The following is a 21,082-nucleotide window of genomic DNA, read 5'->3' as shown; positions in this document are numbered from 1 at the left end:
GGTGACGGACGGTGGGTGCCCGCGCCGCGCCGGGCCCAGACCCAGGCCCGCGGGGAGACCCTGCATGCCCACGGGGCCGGGCACGGGCCCGCCCAACCCCAGACCCCTCGTTCAGCCCGGCTCTGCCAGTGCAGAGCGGCGCTGTGGCGGCACAGCTCGTACCTTAGCAGAGGCGAGCTTTCAGCAAGCATTCCCGCTCTCTGCCCGTTAGCGGATAGCTTTAACTTTGATTYCCCAGCGTTGTCGCCCCTCGCTTCCATTTTGCTAGATTACCTGCCAAATCAGACGTGTCCTAGTGCATGCCGCTTTAGGAAAGACTTAAGCCCCTGCTCTCAGGGGCACAGCCTCGCAATCACATTCTCCGTGTTTAAACTTCCCTTGTTTACAAGGTGAGCAAAAGACTCCAATCCTAAATTCGGCTGACAGAACAGTCAGAACTTTGGAAATTCTGGGAACTGGCTGGATACAGTTCAGGTGGGCAGAGAGCATCCAGAGGGCCACAGGGAAATGTGTAAAAGTCAAACTGAAAGGAAAGAAGCAGTAGTTACAAGATTAAATACTCATTTATATCCAGCCTATGGAGTGCTGATCTTCATTTTCTACATAAGCAACTTTAAAGAAATCAGCTCTGGTTATGCTGGAACATCAGGGAAATGTATTACCGTATCCTGGGATATGTTTGATACTTCCAGACTTCTCATTGCTGTATCAAAACCCCTCTCTTCCCCCACAAAACCCAGCTGAAACAAACGTAGTATTGCTACATTATTTGTATCTTTTTTTCTCAGCAGTAGTGAATAATATTTTAATACCTTCAACATTCCTRTCAACTCTGATTGCTTTTTTGATTCCACAGGGAACACAGGATCAGATTTATAGTATGGCTTTGAAAAGATAACTTTCAAAAACAACTTGTTAAAAAAAATGTGAATTTGGATATAGACTTTTGACCATTGTCAAAATAAGGCAAGGTGAAAAATGAAGGTGTTCGGGTATGTGTTGTAATGTGTTAAGATTCGATTCTAATTTAAATCTTTTCTCCAGTTGCCAAGCTGTGTGTTTGTGATCTGTTGGTGGCGCAGTGTGATGTAAATTGCTGCTGTGACCCTGACTGCAGTGCAGCGGATTTCAGTCTCTTTACTACATGTTCAGTTCCTATTGTCACGTAAGTGAATAAATAGTTTTCTGAAATACAAAATCCTGTCCTGTTTGCCGCATGCATTTGTAAGGACTCTATCCTCTCCTTTTACAAATTCCTAACCCAACCATGCTGACTATGCTTTCATCAGTCTCCCCTGCATTAGGCATGTAGTCCTTTGCCCCCAGTGGGTAGAAGAACAGCAAATTGACATTCCACCCCAGTTTCTCATTCCCTCTTTTCCAAACCTGTGCTCCTTGCTTTTCCCCTCTTCCACTGTTCTGCTGTATGTGGGCACTTAGCTGGTGTTGCCTTCTTTAGGGGGAAGAATAATGTATCTTTAGACTTYAATCAATATAACAGTGTCTAGAAGCTAAAAAAGCTGGTACCATGGGACGATTTGACCACCTCCGTGGGTCATCAGCAATTTATCAGTAACCTCTTTCATTGATGTTTATTATATCAGATAGAACCATGATCAATTCAGGCCTGTAGTGAAGTACTGYGAGAATAAACTCTGATCTTAGTTTTATGAGCAAGTGTCCAACTTGCTATCTCACTGCCATTGTAACTTCAGAGTAAAATGTAATGTAATAATCAAAAAAAAAATGCTGATAGACCGTAAATAGCAAAGAAACAATTATCTGAAAATACCTTTACCCAGATTTAATCTTCTCAAATAGAAGTTCAGAAAGCTAATTTCAGAATCTTAATGTAAAAATTTAATGTAAAAATCTCTTGGTGACTTCTCAGAACAATAAGTGTAGCTCACCAACCTACCTTCTGCATAAATTATGCCAATCTGAAAACCAGGGTTTATTCTCAGTGCTTTGAAATTTGAATTAGCAGTCATTCTCGAGTGCCATTTCTTATTATTCTTGCACACAATGACTACTGCTACCCATTTATAGGTATTTATATAAATCAGAAAGGTCTAATCAACGCCTTCCTGAATGACAGTTTAATTGTCTCAGGTGACTATTCTGTCTTTGTCAACTAGAAATGCATAAAATCAAGTTGTGTTTTTTTTCCTAAATTCTTTTGTGTAAGATTTTCATTTTGCATAGAAATCCATGGCATTTTCAATGACTACAAGTGTTCTGGATCTCATTATTTACTTGTAGATTTATACACATTTGAATAATTGTGGTAGTTACTAATAGGGTTTTGATCACAAGTTAGAGGTTATGTGGTCTGTAAGATGCAGAAATCAGGGATGTCTTATTTAGGATGTGATCCTATTAAGAAATGGTTCACCTCATGAAAAAGTTTAGCTCCATGCATAAGAAGCTGTTTCTAAAAGTCATTTCACTTTTTCACTTTCTGCCCTTGACTGTTTTAAYTCACTCTGCCCTAAGTACCAGTTTCCCAGGAATCACCTTCGTGTATTTCTAGCACATCAGAGACACTGGTACAACCCAAYTGGATCGGTATTTCATCTCCCTGTTTCTCACCTTGTCATTTCTTCTATATGCGTTTCAAATAGGTCACTGTGCCTTTTTACAGAGGTAAATATTATTCCATGTCCATGAAACTTACCTTTTTCTGGCCGACTTAACGTCATGCTTCCTTCAAGGTCATCGTTCCCACCTGTCTTATATAAATGAAGGTGCTTCTGAGCTGTCCAGTTTGTGATGCATCCTGCATTTGTGGTGTCTCACACCGTCTGAATCCCATCCAACTTGTCATCTTAACGCTAGTATTATTATTATCAGGTTCTTCCCTTCACCACTGGCTGTCTTGTATCTTATTTCATGATGCTCTTCACACTGTTTCCTCTGCTAGATATAATAAAGAGTTCTCCAAGATGGTTTTTTTGTTTCTAAGCACACAGTATAAAATGATACAAGCCTTCAAAGGATACAGAATTGCTATACAAACTGTGTTAAAAAGAGAATAACCCCATTAGTGCTTTTCTGATGCTACCGCAACACATGAAGATAACTTTAAAATGATATGGTTAATACTAACTTCTAGTGGATCATTGATTTTACTATTATTATTCACAGAGGTGACAGCAATCTTTGCAGTCAGAAAGCTGCTATATATTCACTTGATGTTGAAGCAAATCCACCAGAAAGGATATTTAAATTAATTGACCAAATCAATCCCAATGTTTTCTGCATTCATGCTGCAAACTGTAAGTAGAGTTTTTGCCAATACTAAGCRTTGCACTATTATTTTTGTAATCTTTATGTATCAAAAAGACAGACCAAAATTAAAAGTAACTAAACCTGTCTGAAAACTGATTATTCCATATGCTCACAAGCTGTATGTTGTAATCCTTTCACTTGTGAAACTATGGAGTCAAAACATCTCAGATACTCTTCTTAGTCTTCTCTGTGGAAAGAATGCTGTTGGCTCTGACTAGGCTTAATTACAAATTTTAATAAAAATTTTCCTTTCCATTGGCAACTATGGAGTTAAAAAGTGACATTTTTCTCAAAAAAGGGGAAAAAATTGGGGGTGGGTTAAGAATTTTGTAGAAGTGGAGAAGTGATTAGTGTTCTGTTCTCTTAATTTAATTATGACTGTGCAGTATTTATCTGAATGCTTAGCATGGAAATTGTACTAGTTGGCAAGCCTTTGTTTTGGAACATATGATGCTATTAGAAACCATGATTTTTAAAAGAAAGGGCCTTACCTCTTTCCTTAGATTTAGGTATGTACTTTCATGAATCAGGGTGAAATCATAAATTAAGGTACCTCCTAGCTTTTCTCCTGAATGTTCCTCCTTCTTTGGTATTTTCTGGTCATTGATTTTTTTATTATTATTATTTCTTTTTTAACCCCCCCCCAAAATTATTTCTAAATATTTTTTCTGTATCTTGTATCCTAAATGTTATCTCATTCTTTAAAATGTTTTGACAGATAAACAAGCACTCTCCTTCATTTCCCCTGAAATGCCTACTTCTGAAAATTTTGATCAATTGCTTAAACAGTTTGGAAGTGCTACTTTCAGTACTGAGTTTGATAGCTGGAGTATAAACCCAGATTCTCCAAATTCTTCTGTTGAAAATGAAACATACAGATATGAGGTAAATAATGGTCTTATGCAATCGGTATTATATTGTTCCATATCAGAGCAAGCAAGCATTGTTTGCATCTGCTTTTAAGAAACTGTAGTTTTTCCTCAAACAGACAAACTTTATTTTGGTCYTGAAATATGGAAATATCAGAGTAAAATGCAACAGTTTGTGTTAGCCTACTTCAGAAGTGAACTAGAACTAGATCTGTGAAAAATAAGTAGCTGTTTTATTACTATAAACATGAAGAAGGCTGTTAGCCTATGGCTTAAGAATTGATGTGCATAGAAGTATGSAATATTGAGAGCTGTAGTGTAAATAAAGGCTTCTGTTGTTCAGATTTGCTGTTAATGCAAACGCTCTAAAGCTTTCCATGAACTGAAGTGTACCTATGTGCTTGAATATGTCCTTTTATTTGGCAGTATGGTGTTCCTGTACAGACAGTGGATGCATTTCTGAGACTGCCTAGTCCTGTTGTCTCCTCCTGGTGCTCTGATGCTAATCCTGCAGGTTGGAAAAAGCATTTGAATTCTAGTTTATTTGGTTTAGAGTATTCTCCTGTTATTCCTGACTTGAGTTTAATCAGTCAGTAAAATAGCATATACACCAGCTAAATTCAGATAAAGCTTTCTGAACAAGTGTTTTTCAAATATCTTCTATTTCTGTGGGTTTTTTTAGATATACATGGGAAGTTGTTGCATGTAGATTAAACATGCAGCTTTAAATATGTAAATCTTAGTGAGTATTGTTAATGGGTTGCTTATTTCACTAAAACTGAACCTATTTGTCATAACTGGTTTAATAAAATAATACAAGGGTGACACCATGAGGGAATATATTATTATACAAAGCAAAACCTAATTGGGCAGTCTTTGTAAGATGTCCCTTTAGTGCAATGAGGTTCCTTTCACAGCCTGAATGCAACTCAAGTCAGACCTGCAGGCTTGGCCCTACATTTTAACCTTTCATGCAGTTCCCTAAAAATCTGCAGAGAAAAAGAGAAGACTGCAGCTTCCCAAATCCTCTGTTATTATTAAATATGGTAGCATAATGATCATAATGATGAGCATAGGAAAATTGAAGTCTCTTATAAAAGAAAATCTTACGAGATTTCTAAAAATGCAATCACAAATCTTCTTGTAGCTTTTATTAAACATCTATTTTTAGGAAGTAATGTTAAGTCTCATTGCATTTCTGGACAATCTAAGATAATGTCATGCTTTACAGCACACACAAAACCTTATCTGCAGTAGAAGTTACATTTACTTTCAGTTTTGCATTTAATTAATGTTCTTATGTTGGTTTTGTTTCTATTTTCTTAATTACTATTTCATTTCCTTCAGTAATACTTTGTGACTTTTTTTCCAGGGTTTTTAGTAAACCAGGCTACAAAATGCAGTAGATTAGTAAGTGTGGAAAAGTGTAGCACCATTCAAGCAGTTAGTATGCTGTTCTATATTAACTCCAGCATTTTAGCAGTAAGTATGATTTGAAACCATCATATAGCTGACAGATGGTATTGTCTATTTTTTTTACATCTACAGAATGAAGTAGCTTTTATTTCCTAAGAAAAGTGGTGTTTCATTTGGATTCTAAGTTGTGGATTAGTAAACAAATCTTCCTGTGCAACAAACTTTTATAAACAAAGCCTTTGAAAATGTTTTTACTTCCAGCTTAGATAACAGAAGAATTTATTACTCTCTGCTTAGCCAACAAAAATAATGGTCCTGAAGATACAAGTTTGTGTTGCTGAGCTAATAGACTTAGTGCAATGGCAGCAGTTTTATGCAAGTGTGCATGTTTAAGCTCTTCTAAGGAGCCTATTACCAGAGTACATAATTCTAGGAAGTCTGGGTTTTGAAGAGTTGGTAAACCTTTGTACTTAAGAACCTGTCAGGTTGAATCCTCTGCATACATGCCTTATTTACAAGCCTAGATTTTTAATAGTGAGGTATTTCACCCCAGGTCCTAGGCCTTCCTTACGCTCCTCCCCAAGGATAAGACCTTTTACCCCATTGAGAACAAACTTGTTAGTATCCAGCCTACTACCAAATCCAGTCTATGGCTGATCTTTACATTCCTTTCTGAACTGGAGGATGTCTTCTGTATAAATAAGTCCCTTTTACATATGTTCAGGAAGATAAAATAAATCAAGCATGCAGAATTACAGCTGAGGTACCTAATACCTTAACTTGATGGCTCCCTCCAGAAGGATGGACATCAACAAGAAGCAGCATCCTCTCCTCCCTTAAAATATTTTTAATTTATATATTTATTTGAATTCAGTTAATTAGCACTCCATAACAAGTGACTGCTTAAAGACTGCTTCTGGTCTTCTGGTTCACCTAACAAATTCCAAAGCCCTCAATGGCAGCAGAAATTCCACTAAGTAGTTCACACTCTCACAGGTGGGATCATTCTCCTAATCTTTGAGGATGTAATTGAAATCAGCTAAGGCTTACAAACTTTAGCTTTTGATTATTCTGCTGTGGAAGAGATGGAACAACTGCTGACTCAGAAATGCTTTGAGTGTTTCTACATGCACCCAAGGTTAGAGTTCTTGGAGGCTGTAGAACCACAGGAAAAGAAAAAGCATGCCCCAGGATAGGCTCCAAGTGGCTGGATGTTTTTGAGTTGAGAAGTGTATTCTCTTTCCTCACTGGAACTCCACATACCAAGTTATGCATGGGTCATTTGCCAGTTACTATGTCCCAGCTTGGGAGAAGGAAGGTTCCTGTCCAAAGTACAACAGATGTTCAGGAGGGATCAGGTGCAAGAACTGGAGAATGACAGATACCCACAAGAGCTGGTCTGTAGGCAGCTCCCCTTCCCAGAGGGAGCTGAAGAGACAACATGACTATAGAAAAGTGAATTTGGGGCTGTTGGCCTTGGGGACAGGATGGTCACAGGGGAGAGCAGGGAGCTCCTCCAGTGCCAGCAGGTGGAGCTGCCAGCAAAAGAAATGGCAAAACACATCAGCCTTCTCAATGAGAGGACTGGTGCAGCAATTCCGTTCAGAAAATCCCGTCATTATCAGCCCATACTTACTGCCAGGTTCGGCAGCTTGGGTGATATGGAGATATTGGTAATTGTTGTAATTCATCTCTGCTAGCTACCCTGGCCTGTCCAGCAGAGTCAAGAGGTGTTTAGGGTGCTTGGTACCCTCCACCAAGATACAACACTGTGATGCTTCTCACGATGTGGTCAGTGAGTACTGTGCAGCTGACAGAGCAAAGCACTAGTGCCTGCCCCTGCTTGGCTCCCTGGCTCATGGGAAGATCAGTTCATTGGGAGGCAGCCATGAGGCCGGAGTGCTGTCTACCATTGACCTGGCTTCCCAGTGACCTACAGAAACAAAATCCATCATCCCAGCCACAGATAATAGAATTGGTTGGAGCTGTGATCATTCCCTCTTCCCCAGTCAAAACCAGCATGTTTTCCTGAAGGCAAGGTCTAGTCTTTACAAGTGCTTCTAGCCATACAGCTGCGTCTGATTGCTGAGCTGCACCTGAGGATGTTAGACCAGATATTGATATAAATATGTGACAGTGTGTGGCAGACTTTACCTGCATCACCTTCACATCCAGCTCACAGGCRTTTATTCTCTGCCGTGACATTAGATAAGCAGCCTGGTCTCAGTATCATGTCATAATTCTGCAGAACTGGTTTCGTGGCTGGACTCCATGCTTTTAGTCCCTTCCCAAAGATGTGAATCAAGGACATGTTGGGAACTCACAAAAATAAATCCGTTGACAAAATGGTGCTGTGTGTGAGTATCTTGCAGCCCTGATTGAAGACCTTGGTCTGACATTTCTTCCTTTCCATCAAAATTTGGTGGAAATTTTCTAACAGGGCACCTGTGCATAACCAGGCACTATATAACAACAGAGGGAATGCTTGCTTCTCATTTCTTTGTTTAGAGACCATCGAACTATGGACTTGTTACCATCAGAATGGGTCAACAATAGCTCTTTATCTCTTTGGGTATGAACAGCCTGGCAGACTTCCTAAACTGGCAGCCTATGAATAGTTACAAGTGTTTTTGCACAGATCTGTAATAGGAACAGTATTCTCTGAGGCCCTCAATAGGCCAAACAATATGATACACGATAACAATTGTGTAAAACTGAGATGTCTTTCTTAGGTTGCCTTTCTGATGGAAGTGAACTTTTTCAGTGTTTCTTAGCTCTGAGTTGCAAATAGTGTGTCAAAGGGAAATACTAGATTCATCTACTATTTATTGAATGTATTATTTATTTATTGGGAATGTTGCCAGAGTTAGGCCTGATGCAAAACTGATGTCAGTAAGAAATTTTCCATATATTTCAGGGGAAGGAGAAGAGGATTGGACTGTAAGATTTTTGCCTACTAGCCACAAAACCTAGCAGTTATTTTCACACTACCTGGATACTATAGTGTATATTCAACTACTTCCACAAAGTAAAAGTCATTGTAATAATAGATAGTTAAACAGGCAAAGCAATTAAGCCTTAACTACTATTTGTAATAGTTCAAATCTTTGCTATTGTTTGAAATTGTTCTTTTTTTTCTGCTTTAGGTACCAAAATCAAGTCAGATGGTAAGTATCCTTCTGTCTTACTTGGAACATCTGGGGGTAAAATTCTTGCTCTTTTATAGTCAGTGGGAGTATTCCTCTGACTCCACCAGAACAGGGACTTTGTCCTTGCTCTTTAAATGAAAACAAAAAACAAGAAACAAAAAACCCATGTGCATTAGAACACAATTGCCACATTTCCTATCGGTAATGATACTTAGCAACTCCAAGATAATATGCTGCCTGCTGAAACTTAAGTCTGATGCATCACCTCCATGTATAACTCTCTTTTAGCTAATATTTGCTACTTAAAAACAGAACCTCTCATTGAACTTCAGCAACACATGTAATAATGCAGTTGTTAAAGGATTGTTGCCTGCAGCCTCCGTGGAAGAGAACCCTGAACTAGCTCTTTCTTGTGTCTTTTAATATGAATACCTAGGAATAAAAGAGGTGATGGTAGCACCTGGCTAGTATAACTGTGTCCAGGGAACAAGCATGTTTACTAAAAAAACCCACAAATAAACAAAAAACAGTTTTAAACTTATAAAATACTGTATAAAATACAGTATAAACTGTATAAAATATGACTGTTGGGCTTCTTTCATAGATATAAAAGTACTTGTCCATCATTTAAAGTTCACAAACATAATAATACACAAAATGGCAAAAATGATTATACACAATATTCAGAAATGGCATGAATTTGTTTTTCAGGTTAATATTACTGTCCAGTCCATAGTTGTCCGATCTCTGAATGGAATACGGACCTTACTTGACAGTAAGGTCCTCAGGCTCCCTACAATTTTGGATGAACTGTGCATAAATATAGTTCTTGGGGTAAGTATACCCATTCCTTTTCCTCCTCACGTTGGATGGAAGGCATGTATACATCAAATCATGAAATCATGTTCTGATTCACAACTTACAAAGACTCAGGAAAGGCTTTGCCCAGTTTCCATACATTGTGACATTGCTAAAGGAAATGCGACAGGAGAAACACTGCCTTTGGTGTGAAAGAGAGCACTGTGTTTTGCAAGGAAGTAATAAATATACATAGTATACATAGAGACAAGATAAAATCAATTTCTGTTACTACTATGAGTATATGACATCACAGACAATAAGATGAGTTTAGAATCTAAGTTACTATGCTTGGGAGATGATGTCCTCAGGCACATGGGTGGGAGAGGCAGAGGAATACACCATGCAGATCACATCATCTTTTCATCTTGAGTAGCTGAACATTAGCATTGGCTTAGAAAAAGTTTCCAAGAAGTCAGTTTTAAAGAGACTCCAATCTTAGATCCATTTCTGACCATTGCTAATCAGTGGTTTGATTTGGTAACAATCATGTCCTTTATCTCCTAAATCTGCTAATATGGATACTAACCTCTTTGGAGATGTCATGTTTTTGTCTGTCAGGTTAGACCACCACTTCATTCATGCTCTTCTTGAAACTCTCTCCCTTGGCAGGCAGGAGATGAGTGGCAAACTAGAATAAATAAACAATAGCTCCAAACCATGCTCCTTAATCTTTAGGAGAAAGCTAGATCAATATCTGGAGGGAAAAGTCTGTCTAATCAGTCCCTGTGTATCAGTACTTATAAAAGCGTTTGCTACTTTGGATATACAGGCAAGCCTTGTGTTTTTAATGAAAAGACTTGTAAAATGACTAGCTACCTACTGAACAGTACTTCAGTTCCTCCTGTTCTCTGGACTCATCCTTGCCATACTGCAACTGAGGATATACTACATCTTTACAGTGTCGTAGAGTGGTTTTTAAGCAAGGAAACAACTTGTATACTTTTAAATTCCTTTATGCTAGTTTCATACTCATATGTATTTGTTCTAATTAATATACAAAATGTTTTATTTTCAGGTGAGTTACCATATTACCTACACAGAAGCAGGAGAAATAATAGAAGCAGCTGCTTCTTTTGTCTTGGGGGCAATTACCAAAGAAGCTCTTTCAATACAGCAGAGCTTTGAAATCAGCTTTACTCAGGTAACTGCTAGAGATGTTACGGATGACTTGTTGAAAGACATTTAATTACAGAACTTATTAAACTTGTATCAGAACAATTGTAGCAGCAAGGTAAAATGTAAATTGCACTGGCTACACAAATGAGGCAGCATTTCAGAACTGCGCATTAAGGGCCTCCAAAGTCTGTTTTTCACATTTAGAAGAGTCAGCTTGTGACTCTGTACAATGTACCCAGTGAAAGCAAAGCCTGATCCCAATGTTAGAGAACTGTTACAATCTTACAGAGAAGTCTTACTATTATCATTGTTCAAGGCTGTTAATAATACTAAAATACCTGAAATATTTTGTGTTTTCTAATAATTTCAGTTCAGGATAAGAACTAAGACTGTAAACTTGCATTACAGGTAAATACAAAGCCAGTTCCTCTCAGTGGTAATCCTGGTTATGTGGTTGGACTGCCTGTAAGAGCAGGCTTCAGGCCACAAGGATATCCTTTTCCTCTTGAAATTTGGTTTGCAGCAAGGTTGAAAAACTTTAAGCACAAAGCAAGTCCTTTGAAAAGAGACCATCATCATGGCAGAAGGTAGACAAAGGGTTCTTGCACTGTTCTGGTACATCTTCACAAACACTTTCTAGCATGGACATCTATAGACTATATCTGCTCTTTATGCAAAGTAAAGTGTGCTTTCTGGCTGTGTTTCAGAAATAGCAAATGACTCAGTCCTTTCATGGGACTTTTTAGAAGAGGTAGGTTTAGACCTTCATTGTATACTCCAGTGCTGCTTTACTGTGTAAGAGAGGAGTCTTGAGCTATTATAGTATTTTTCAGATATATTTTAGCGATATGACTAAGGAGTCTTTCTTTATAACATATATCAAGTATTAAATTTGCCCTTAACTGTGTATTACATCTGGCATCATTCAGAATAGTAACAAATATGGTCAACTTACCATTCTGCAAAGTACCTCCAACCAGGACTGTCTGGCAGCAGAAGGAGCCAGAACCCCAGTATTATTTGGTTATAACATGGTATCAGGCTGTAAGTTACGGTAAGAGGACACTTCTTCTTTCTTGATTAGTGCTTTTAACACACTGACAACCCTTTCCCTTAGAATCTGCTCAGATTCTGGGCCATTCATACAGCTGTAGGAACATCGGGAGTGGAGTATTTAATTATAAGAAATGTCATTTAATTAACAATGGTCTTTCTCTTGGAAAGATTGTGTACATTAGCAATTGTAGCCGGAAGGCTTAAGCAGCGCATGAGAGCAAGGAGAAATTATTATTGTGCCAGTCCAATGGATTTTGCTTTAACTCATTTCTTTTTTTTTCCTGGAAGAATCACTACAGCTATGGAATGCCAACTCTTGACTCAAACCCTCCTAGATTTACTGAAGGGACAAAACTTTCCTGAATACGTGGCCTCATTTGGAAATTCTCAAGCCCAGGATGTGCTTGACTGGGTGCCGATAACTCACCTCCGCACTTCAGAACAGGTGAAAGCCCTTCTCCTGCCCCCCTTATCACTCACTGTCCTCTCTCGCCTGAGATCTGTACATGTCCTGCGGCATCAGCTTAGGCAAGGCCTAATCCCCTCAGACCCATGGGAAAAAAAAAAAATTGCAGAAATAAACTGGGGGAAAGTCCTCCTGGAATATCCAAAACAAGGAGTCACACTCTTGCTGTAAGGAGAGAGTTTACTTTTATCAGGGTGGTATCCAGACACCTCAGCTACAGAGCAAGGCAACACATGAGGTACGAAGCAACCCCCACAGCTTAGAGTCTTGCTCTGCAGGTGGAATGAAGCACAACTGCTGAGGTTGAAAGAGTGAACTCACAAAATCAGTGTTTCTACTTGGTGCTCTAATATCAGGTAAGAGCAAGAGTCCTTTAAAACAGAGTATACTTGAGTGAGCTGAGCAACATGTTTATTCTTAACATCTTCTGCACTAGCCTTTTTCCTCCTGATGCAGAGCAGTCCCCACTTTTGGTGGTAGGCAGTGCTGCTTGGAGTGGGCTGAATGACAGCACACCCTCACTAATAGCTTATATGTAGGTTTCTTACATGCTTTTGCAACTAAACTATGAATTATTTCTGTAAACAGAACCCAACAGTTGAAAAGTAAATCTCTAAAAATACTTAAGACTGTAGGCCTCAACATTCTGTCCTGGYGGGGTTAAGGGTTTCCTACTGTCCCAGCAGCATTACTGAAACAAATCAACTCCATTAGGGAAGCCTTCCTGCCCGCCTGCTGAAAAGAACCATCTCAGCAATATCACTACAAGCCAAAGTCCAGTTGAGTTAATATCCAAATGTATCCTGCACTGCTGAGGTAGAACGGTCCTGTCTGAAGTGCAGTTACAGAGTCAGTTTGTCACCTTTGAAAGTGGACAGAATTTCTTCAAAACTGTGGGGAAATTCCAGGAATGCAACTGAGATGAGGCTGCAAGCACCCGTGCTGCCTGCACAGGCAGCAGTCCGGAGCACAGGCACGGCTTAGTTGCTCTGGTAACCTCCTGGCGCGAGCTTTCTAGGGCCATTCTGCCAGTTTAATACRATGAATAATTAATGTGGTTACCTCTGTACAACTCGGACAATGAGAGAATTTATAACATTTTTCAGAGCTCATGCCAAATACCAGTATCACTTGAAATAGAAGTGAAGTGGACTAAATATGGATCCCTAGTCAATCCACAAGCCAGAATAGTGAATGTTACAGCAACTGTCACTACTGCCACATTGAACCAGGTATGTCATTAAATTACAGGATTTAAGATAAAAAGAATGGCTTGTTTTGCTTAGGGATCAACTGTATGATAGCAGCCCAGTTAATCTCTTTAGATAAAGGTAAGACTTTGTGTTAGAATGTATTGCATCCGGTTTTTGTTCCAACTCAAACATAACTGTGGGCTGCTTGCCAAAACACACTTCTCATAAAAGTTATACATCATTCATGAAAATAAATGTGAAGCTGCTTAAAAAAAAAAATTACAGATAACATCTGAATATTTAACCTCATCCCAAAAGCAGTCAAAGAGAAGACTGAAGCTAATGCTCACATGTATTTTCATTGCAGCCTCCCTCAGGAAGAGAAAAGACTATTCCTATAACAAGTTCTGTTGTTTTCACTGATGTTTCTTCACCTGCAGAGCCAGGCTATAGAGCTCGGCCTACCATTAATGTCAAATTACCCTTTGATTTTTTCTTTCCGTTTGTCTAAGGTAAGTGTGCATCAAAAAAAAAAAAAAAAAATCGTTATTTCTGCTTTTTCTGATTTTTAGCCTGTTTCCTAAAGAAGCAAGGTTTACCCAGTCACTCTGCTGGGCAATCAGTTTCTTCTAAGGTGTAGATATAGTGAGTCAAAATTGGCCAAGGGAGAAAGGGCTCAGGTTCTCACAAACTTGGCGTGGGGAACATTGGTGGAGAGTTTCCTGCCGCAAGGAGAAGAGGTTGCAGTATGAACTTGACGGATGTCTGTACTGCTGGGCTGTCAGCTGGCCGGTCAGCCCAGGTACAGCGACTGGCCTTTCAGCGCATATGTTTCTTTGAACTAGCTCCGGTAAGAGCTGCCTGCCTTGCAGCGTGGAGGCAGGAGGGGAAGGGGKGAAAGCACGGGGGCACAGAATACAGCTCCATAGGAAACTAGGCTTCATTAGTTCTGCTGTTCACAGAATAAGTTGTTAATTAAAGCAATCATGTACTATTAGATAAGGCCTCAGCTTTATCTGTTTTCATAGATGAGTAAGCCACACATTTCCAGCTATTTTTCCCAAACCACTAATTAACTACCTTTCTTTTGAAAATTTGAACAGTTAAGTGATACTTTCAGAAGAGCTCAATGACCCTTCCAGCTGGCTCTGACTGAAATCGATTGGAGAAGTTTCCTACAGTCGACACGTTTTAAGATTCCCACTCAGTGAAACTTGCTCTTCAGCTAAAAATACTCTCACCACAGGGACCTGCTAGTACCTGAAAAAGTTCACATTTTGTTCAAACACCAGCCTGCTCCTTTAAAATATGCTTTCTAATGTTTTTTCTGGAGTCTTAACTATTCCCAGCAGTCCACTCACCTACATCTGTTCTTACACATCCTAATTCTTCCGATGTGTTGATTTATGAGCTGTGGAAGCAGAGAGAACTTTGTAGCACAGCAGGCTGCAAATGAACACGTAAATGGAAGAAGAGAGGAGAGAATATAGTATCAGAATTCAAATTTGCTGTTGAGGACAGAGGCATTGTTTGACGCAAGACAGCACTCATTTGCCTCTCTTTTGGTGCTCATTTGATTGTCAACTAAAGGAGTGGTATGTTGGTATTTTTGGAAACAAGCGTTATATAAATAATGAGGCAGCACAAGCAGCAACAGAAATGAGGAAACTACTAACAATGTGAAAAGAATGGTTGGCAAAGAAAAGATGTAGCAATGATGAACGTTCAGCTTGTAGAGAAGAAATGACCCTTTTGGCCCAGATTCTTATCATTTGTGCTGCAAGTTGCTACAAGATGTTGCTAACAAAGAACATACGGCAGAAAAATGTAATTCTTTCAAATAAGTGGTACTTCCTGGATGTATAGCTTATAAGATGTCTTTATTAAATTATTTTGCAGCTTTGACTGTACAACTGTACAAGAAAGGTCTTATGAAATCACTGTTTACAGGGAATGTGTGTGTTTAATTTTCCAGTAAAACTATTTTTGCAATCCCAAGATCTAATCAAATGTTTATAGACAACACTATACAAGAGAAAGCAAAGCGATACGAAAACCTTTCAGGTCAAACGGGTACATTTCAACACCGCACTCTCTCCATGGCAGACTTCCCCACCTTCAAAAAACCCGGGCTCCTAGTTTTGCTCGCTGATGAGTCCATGCTGTTTTAACAGCCTGTTAAGCCTCTCGATTTCTTGCTCCTGTTGGAGACAGAAGTCAAGTCATTAATACAGCTCTTACCTTAAAATAGTTTCCCAGCTTCCTACAAATCTTCCCTTCCCTGAAATACATCTCTCTCTGCAGTGAAACAGGACAACCTGGCTAAAGCGAGTAGAACAGAGGTAGCAGTCGCTGCTTTGCGGTAGGAGCAGCTAAGGGAAGCGCAGGCAGGACAGGCAAGGCTGTGGTTCTGCAACCCAGCATGTCCCACAGCTTTCAGGTGAAGAAGCCAAGCTGGCAGTGGCAAGCTTGCGAGAGGATCCCGGGCCAGGCTGTCCGAGGGAGCAGCTGGAGGGCAGGCCTTCCTTGTTTAAATTTAAAGTGGTTTCTTACCTTCTCTGTGCAGCTGTATTCAAGTTGTTCAACCTTTGCTGCAAGTTGCAGGTTTGCTTGTTTTAGCTTGGAGACTTGCTGTTCGGAGCGGGTCTTTACTGATAAAATTATTCCTGCGGAAGAACACACAGCGGAGTCATTTTGCAGTGTAAAACAGCCACTAGCAGAGGTGAACAGTACACGGGGTCTGTACTCAAGGGGTTAAACTTGTTCCTCGCAGGCTCTGGTTCTGTCATCTTCAAACCACCCTTCCCAAGCGCCTTTCTTAATGAGGAGGTTTTTAAATTAGCCACCCTGGGGATTCAGGTACCGATACTCTGCTGGGAAGAGGCAGTCTGGCCTCAGAACCGAATGAATCAAACTCACTCAGATCCTGAATTTGAACTCATTCCCTTGGCAGAGCTCCGAGGGGACGTTACTCACGGCTTTGAAACAACGCGGAGCCGCGTTTTAACAGGTTTCACAGAGTCGGGGCCTCGCTCCGACACCAGCGCACAGCGCGGCCGAGGGAGCAGGGCTGTGTGTCCCGTCCCCCCCCCCCCCCCCCCCGGGGGGGGGGGGGGGGGGGGGGGGGTTGCCCCCCCCCCCCCCCCCCCCCCGGCAGGCGCCGGGTGCTGCTGCCCGTGTAACGGGACACTGCGTCCCGCTGCAAGCAGCGTTGCGTTCGGTTTGCCAGGTTTGACTTTTGGTGCGACTCCGCAGCAGAGGCGCCGCTTCTCCTTGCGGCGGAGGTGTCGTTTCTCTACTGAATTACTGTTAGGTTATTACCCATGAACTCAACCCCCACAGCGAAGGCAATTTCCTCCCACCCTTTTCTAAGGAAAAAAATAGCTTGGCGAGAGCGTTGAGAACAGCACGTTCTTCCTACCTGGCAGAGCGCTGCCCGGCTGCTTGCAGAACGACGCGCGCTAAAGCGGGCGGCAGCGCCTGCCCGTGTTTCCAGGGCTGCAGGCAGCAGGCCTGGCACTTCGGGGCTCATTTCTCTTAAGCCAACCCGGCGATGCCGCTTATTTGCGTTGATAACACCAAATGTCTCCCACCTGCCTGTAACTCCACCACCATCAACCAAGAGCAACCAAGGGCAGCAAACCGTGCCGGGCCTTCGACGCGCAGCACCCGAGCGGCACGAGCTCGGGGCGGATTTTGTCCATCCCCTCCCATCGCTGCCGTCCCGAGCGGGTAGACGCGATGAGAAGCACGAGGGGGGAAAAAGAAGATTTACTTGCAAATGCAGGACTGGTTTTCTCCTGCAAAACGGTGCGGTAAGAGACACCGAGGTGTCGGTGGCTCACGCCTCAATGCTCAAGGCCGGTTTGTCCCCGACCTGCTCTCGCCTCTGCCCCTTCCCGGCCGTTGCCGCAGGTGGAGCACGTCCACAGCGACGGCGGGCAGGTTGCAGACACCGTCCCGGCCATCTCCTCCCTTTACCCCAGCTAACAACATTATTTACAGCCGTGTCAAGTACCGAGCACTCGCCTAAAGGTCACTCGTGATGCACAGGACTCGGGACGGGACTTGGCCTGAGGTTTTATGCTGGAATTAGGGATAACCTCATTGCCACATTTTTTCTTAAATCCTCAAGTGACTTTTCAGGGAAGGAAGGAAACGGCTCCAGCTCCAGCTGGTTCAGAAATGTCTGAATTCACAACTTTGCAGCAATTTATAATTACAACACTGAAGCCAGGAAGGGAGGGCAAAGCCTGATTTGGGGACATGTTATATTCCCCTTTTTACGGTGAACCCTCCGAATCCTACTGAGGAAGATCCCGAGTAACATCCGGACGTTGCCTCCAGCGTTGCCGGAGACGCTCCCGGCAGGACGGAAGAGCAACTCCGGCCCCGGGCCAGCGGAGCCGCCTGGCCGCCGCGTCCGCCTACCGTTGACTATCCTGGCGAYGCGCCACAGCCGCAGGAGGATCAGGAGCCCCACGGCTTCGAACTCGTGCTCCCGGAAGAGGAGGACCACGTCGAGGACGAACGACACRATGACGACGGCTCCGTCCAGCACCTCAAACTTGTGGTGGAAGAACTCCCGGCGGTAGACGAAGACTTTAAAACCCACCTCGACCAGGAAGATGGTCAAAATGGAAAGGGAGAGGTAGTGAAAGACCTGGGAAAAGACAGCGCAAGTTTAGGGCCGAGAAACCCCCCCCCCTCCTGCAAGGATTCGCATTGCGCGGGCTGGACGACCTCTACCAAGCAGGGCATGCCGGGTCAGACACCACGAGGAGGAGGCCTGGAGACGGTTCTTCTGCTCCAAGGGACAGAGCGAGGGCTGCTGGGCAGCCAGCGGCCCGGCCAAGCTAAACCAGGAGGTGCAAAGCCCTGCTGGCCTGGTTGTCCTGTCTAGCAGGCTTTGAACCACCRAAAAGTGGGAAGTCACGGTTCCCTTGGAGACCTCCTTGCATTTTACCTTCGGGGCTATGTTATGTTTGTCCGGATGGATGATTTTCAAGTCCATAAGCAATTCCCCGAGCACCAACAAGGCATCCGCGATGACCAAGCAGACGACCAGGATCTGTCGGAGGAGAAGAACGGTTGTGAGACCCCTCGCAAGGCAGGTGGATCGGCTGGATGAGCTGACGCCATCCGGCAAGCCGGTCCCCAGGGAACAGATGCTCGGCCACCCCGGCCCCGCACGGCCGGCCGGACCCTCCCTGCGTCCCCGAACCTGCTGGTTGCACCCGGGGGAGTTTTCAGTCGCSCCTGCTCCGGCGGCCCGTTAGCGGGTTATTGCTGCAAAGCCTCACGTGGGTAAAACCCCTCGGTTTCGGCTCAGAGCCGGCAGGTGCCTCCGCTGCCAGCGTGGGCTGGGGCGGCGTCACCGAGGCTTGTCACCGCTCGGCCGCGCAGGAAACACCTGCGCCCGCCTCAGTCACCCGTTTCCGATGCAAACGGTCCCGGCTCAGCAGGTAACGGGCCACTGCCGGAGACGCCGCACGGCTGCTGCCAGCCTCATGGTTTATCGGGCACCAGCCCTGGCGTGGCTTTGGGCAAAGCCTCGCCGTCGTTTCCGCTTTTCCTAGGTTTATTCTGCCTTACCTGGAACCTGTGGGAGCTGAAGAGCTTTTTCAGCACGTCCTGGATGGAGACGCGGCTCCGGGAGGGCTCCAGCTTGAGCTCCGACTCCGGCTGCTTCTCCCCGCTCTCCTGCCCRGCCTCCTCCTCCTCCTCCTCCTCCTCCTCCCATTTGCGGTAGTCGTTGCTCCATTGCACCGGGTCGTCCCCCACCACCGTGAAGTGCTTCAGGTACCTGGACATGGCTCCGGGTCAAGCAGGCAAAGCCCCGCCGGCGCCAGCGACTGAAACGCAAGAGCGGCGCGTTACCCAAAGCCCTGCCGGCGGCGCGGGGCCCGGCGGGGAGCCAACATCCCCCGGGGGGAGCCGGGTCCTCGGCACCTGCTTCCCCGCCAGCGGCATGACCGGAGCGTCAGCCGGGCCCTGCTGACGGGAAGTTGCTCAACGGCGCTGCTGCCGCCGCGGGTTTTGCATCGCCTCCCCCGGGCTGCGAAAGCGCCCTTCGAGGCGGCCCGGCCCACGCAGCCGGCCGCCGGGCAGCACGCGGCTCCCGCCGCCCCGAGCGGCTCTCCAGGGCCGCCTGGGCGCTTCCCGYCCCGGGAACCGGCTCCGCTGCTGCCAACGGCCATCGCTTTCCCCACCGYCCCACGCCGGCATCCCGCTGCTGGCCCCGGCTGGGGGAGCGAGGAGCAGCCRCCGGCTCTCGCGTCCCTCTTTCCCTAGGATGTTTCGCCGAGCCCCTGTCCCCCTCCCCGCGACGGCGAGCGGCTCCCGACCTGCCGCTCGGCTCCCCAGCRCCCGCTGAGCCGGCGGCCGCTCGCACGGCCCGTCCTCGTGTTACTGCGCGGCGAGGAACTTCCTTACAAGGTATTTCCAAACACCTCAAAACAAAACATTAATTGCCGGAGCAAAACACCAGCCCTTATCGCGTGATGCGAGAGAAGGCAGCTGCTGATTCGCCCTTGGAAAGAGCCATCGTGTTTCCATTAGATATTGATGGACGGGGTTTTTTGGTCAAAACCTGAGGRCAGGCGCTTTTCCTCACCTTCCCTTTGCCGCCTCATTCCCAAGCCACGCGGGCYGGCCCGGTGGCAGCGCACGTGGGGGGAACCCTCTGCTCGAGCAGCCGAGCGGCTCCGGCGCCTGCCCTGGTGCCCCAGGGTGGCCAACGTGCCCCTCCGGGCTGCGGCCGAAAYGGGCCCCGCGGGGGCTGCCGGCTCCCCACCGAGCCGCGCTGTGGCTTAGCGCTGAAAAACATCCTGTAGAAAAGCCTCCACGTGCACCCGCGTCCGCGTTCCCCTTTTGCAACCCCCCCAAGCCGCTTCCTCTTTCGGGTGCTGGGGCTCGGCCCGCGCTGCTATCAGCCCATCAGAGCTGTGGGGCAGCCGTCGGTCTGTCTGTCTGCCCCACAGGCTGTTCTCCTTCCCCCTCTGGTCCCGGTGACCGGCTCATCCCAGGAATGGGGCCCGGTCATGGCAGGAGCTGCTCACGGCAGCGGGGGGCATTTCCCATCGGAGGCCGGGGGGCTCCGAGCTGCGTCGTCGCCCATCCGCAGGAGGCGAGACGGACTCATTGCCGGCGCCGGGCGCTGTGCCAACGCGCAGGGGCGCGAATCCCGGGTCCCGCAGGAGCCCCGCAGCGGAGCGGGAAGCTCGCCCCACGCTTCGGGCCCCCGGTCCCCACGCAGGCAGCGTCTCGCTCACCCATCTCGCAGCCCCTCAGCTCGGTGCAGCTGCAGGGCCAGGACAGACCCTGGGCGGTGGCGGCCGCACACAGCCAAAGCCTAAACTGGGGTGCGGGTGCCCCCAGCCCCGCTCTCCCCACACTGTCGCCACCGGCTGCAGGATGACGCCGGCCGGGAGCGACGTCTGCGCCCCGCTGCCCAAACCGGGACGAAACGGCACTCGGAGGTGATGGCGCATCCCGGCCACGGCGGCGGCTCAGCTGCTTCGCGCGAGCCCCGACGGGACCCCGGGGCGCTTCTTGCCCGAACCCGCATCAAGTGACCCCCGAATCGCGCTGCGTCACGGCAAGCGACCACCGGCGGCTGGCGCTGCCCGGGGGAGGCGGTGGAGGCGCCCGGCGGGACCGAGA

General features: G+C 45.3%; 2 protein-coding genes across 3 annotated transcripts; one reads left to right on the top strand and one right to left on the bottom strand.

Annotated features, from left to right (window-relative positions):
- The first annotated feature begins 6 nt into the window (after positions 1-6).
- On the top strand, positions 7-15,178 carry TCTN1 (tectonic family member 1). Of its 2 annotated transcripts, XM_026058853.1 has the most exons (15): positions 7-11; positions 1,045-1,165; positions 3,148-3,278; positions 4,010-4,176; positions 4,587-4,674; positions 5,533-5,642; positions 8,723-8,743; positions 9,437-9,559; positions 10,602-10,727; positions 11,111-11,193; positions 11,616-11,756; positions 12,047-12,203; positions 13,331-13,456; positions 13,785-13,929; positions 14,521-15,178. In XM_026058853.1, exons 4-14 carry the CDS (start codon positions 4,042-4,044, stop codon positions 13,926-13,928), a joined length of 1,254 nt encoding a protein of 417 aa, XP_025914638.1. In that variant the 5' UTR covers positions 7-11; positions 1,045-1,165; positions 3,148-3,278; positions 4,010-4,041; the 3' UTR covers position 13,929; positions 14,521-15,178. The 2 variants fall into 2 exon arrangements, with proteins under 2 accessions (XP_025914638.1, XP_025914637.1); XM_026058852.1 differs by lacking the exons at positions 7-11; positions 3,148-3,278 and adding an exon at positions 73-474.
- Positions 15,179-15,278: 100 nt separating this feature from the next.
- On the bottom strand, positions 15,279-19,400 carry HVCN1 (hydrogen voltage gated channel 1). The gene is made up of 5 exons (XM_026058854.1): positions 19,013-19,400; positions 18,384-18,488; positions 17,849-18,080; positions 15,971-16,083; positions 15,279-15,618 (listed from the first exon to the last, which is right to left on the bottom strand). The coding sequence occupies exons 1-5, from the start codon at positions 19,229-19,231 to the stop codon at positions 15,553-15,555; spliced, it is 735 nt and encodes a 244-aa protein (XP_025914639.1). The 5' UTR covers positions 19,232-19,400; the 3' UTR covers positions 15,279-15,552.
- Between the last annotated feature and the right edge of the window lie 1,682 nt (positions 19,401-21,082).

The sequence above is a fragment of the Apteryx rowi genome, unplaced genomic scaffold (genome assembly GCF_003343035.1).
Source record: "Apteryx rowi isolate R43461 unplaced genomic scaffold, aptRow1 scaffold_15, whole genome shotgun sequence".
Taxonomy (NCBI): domain Eukaryota; kingdom Metazoa; phylum Chordata; class Aves; order Apterygiformes; family Apterygidae; genus Apteryx; species Apteryx rowi.
This window is presented reverse-complemented; position numbering and strand designations above follow the sequence as displayed.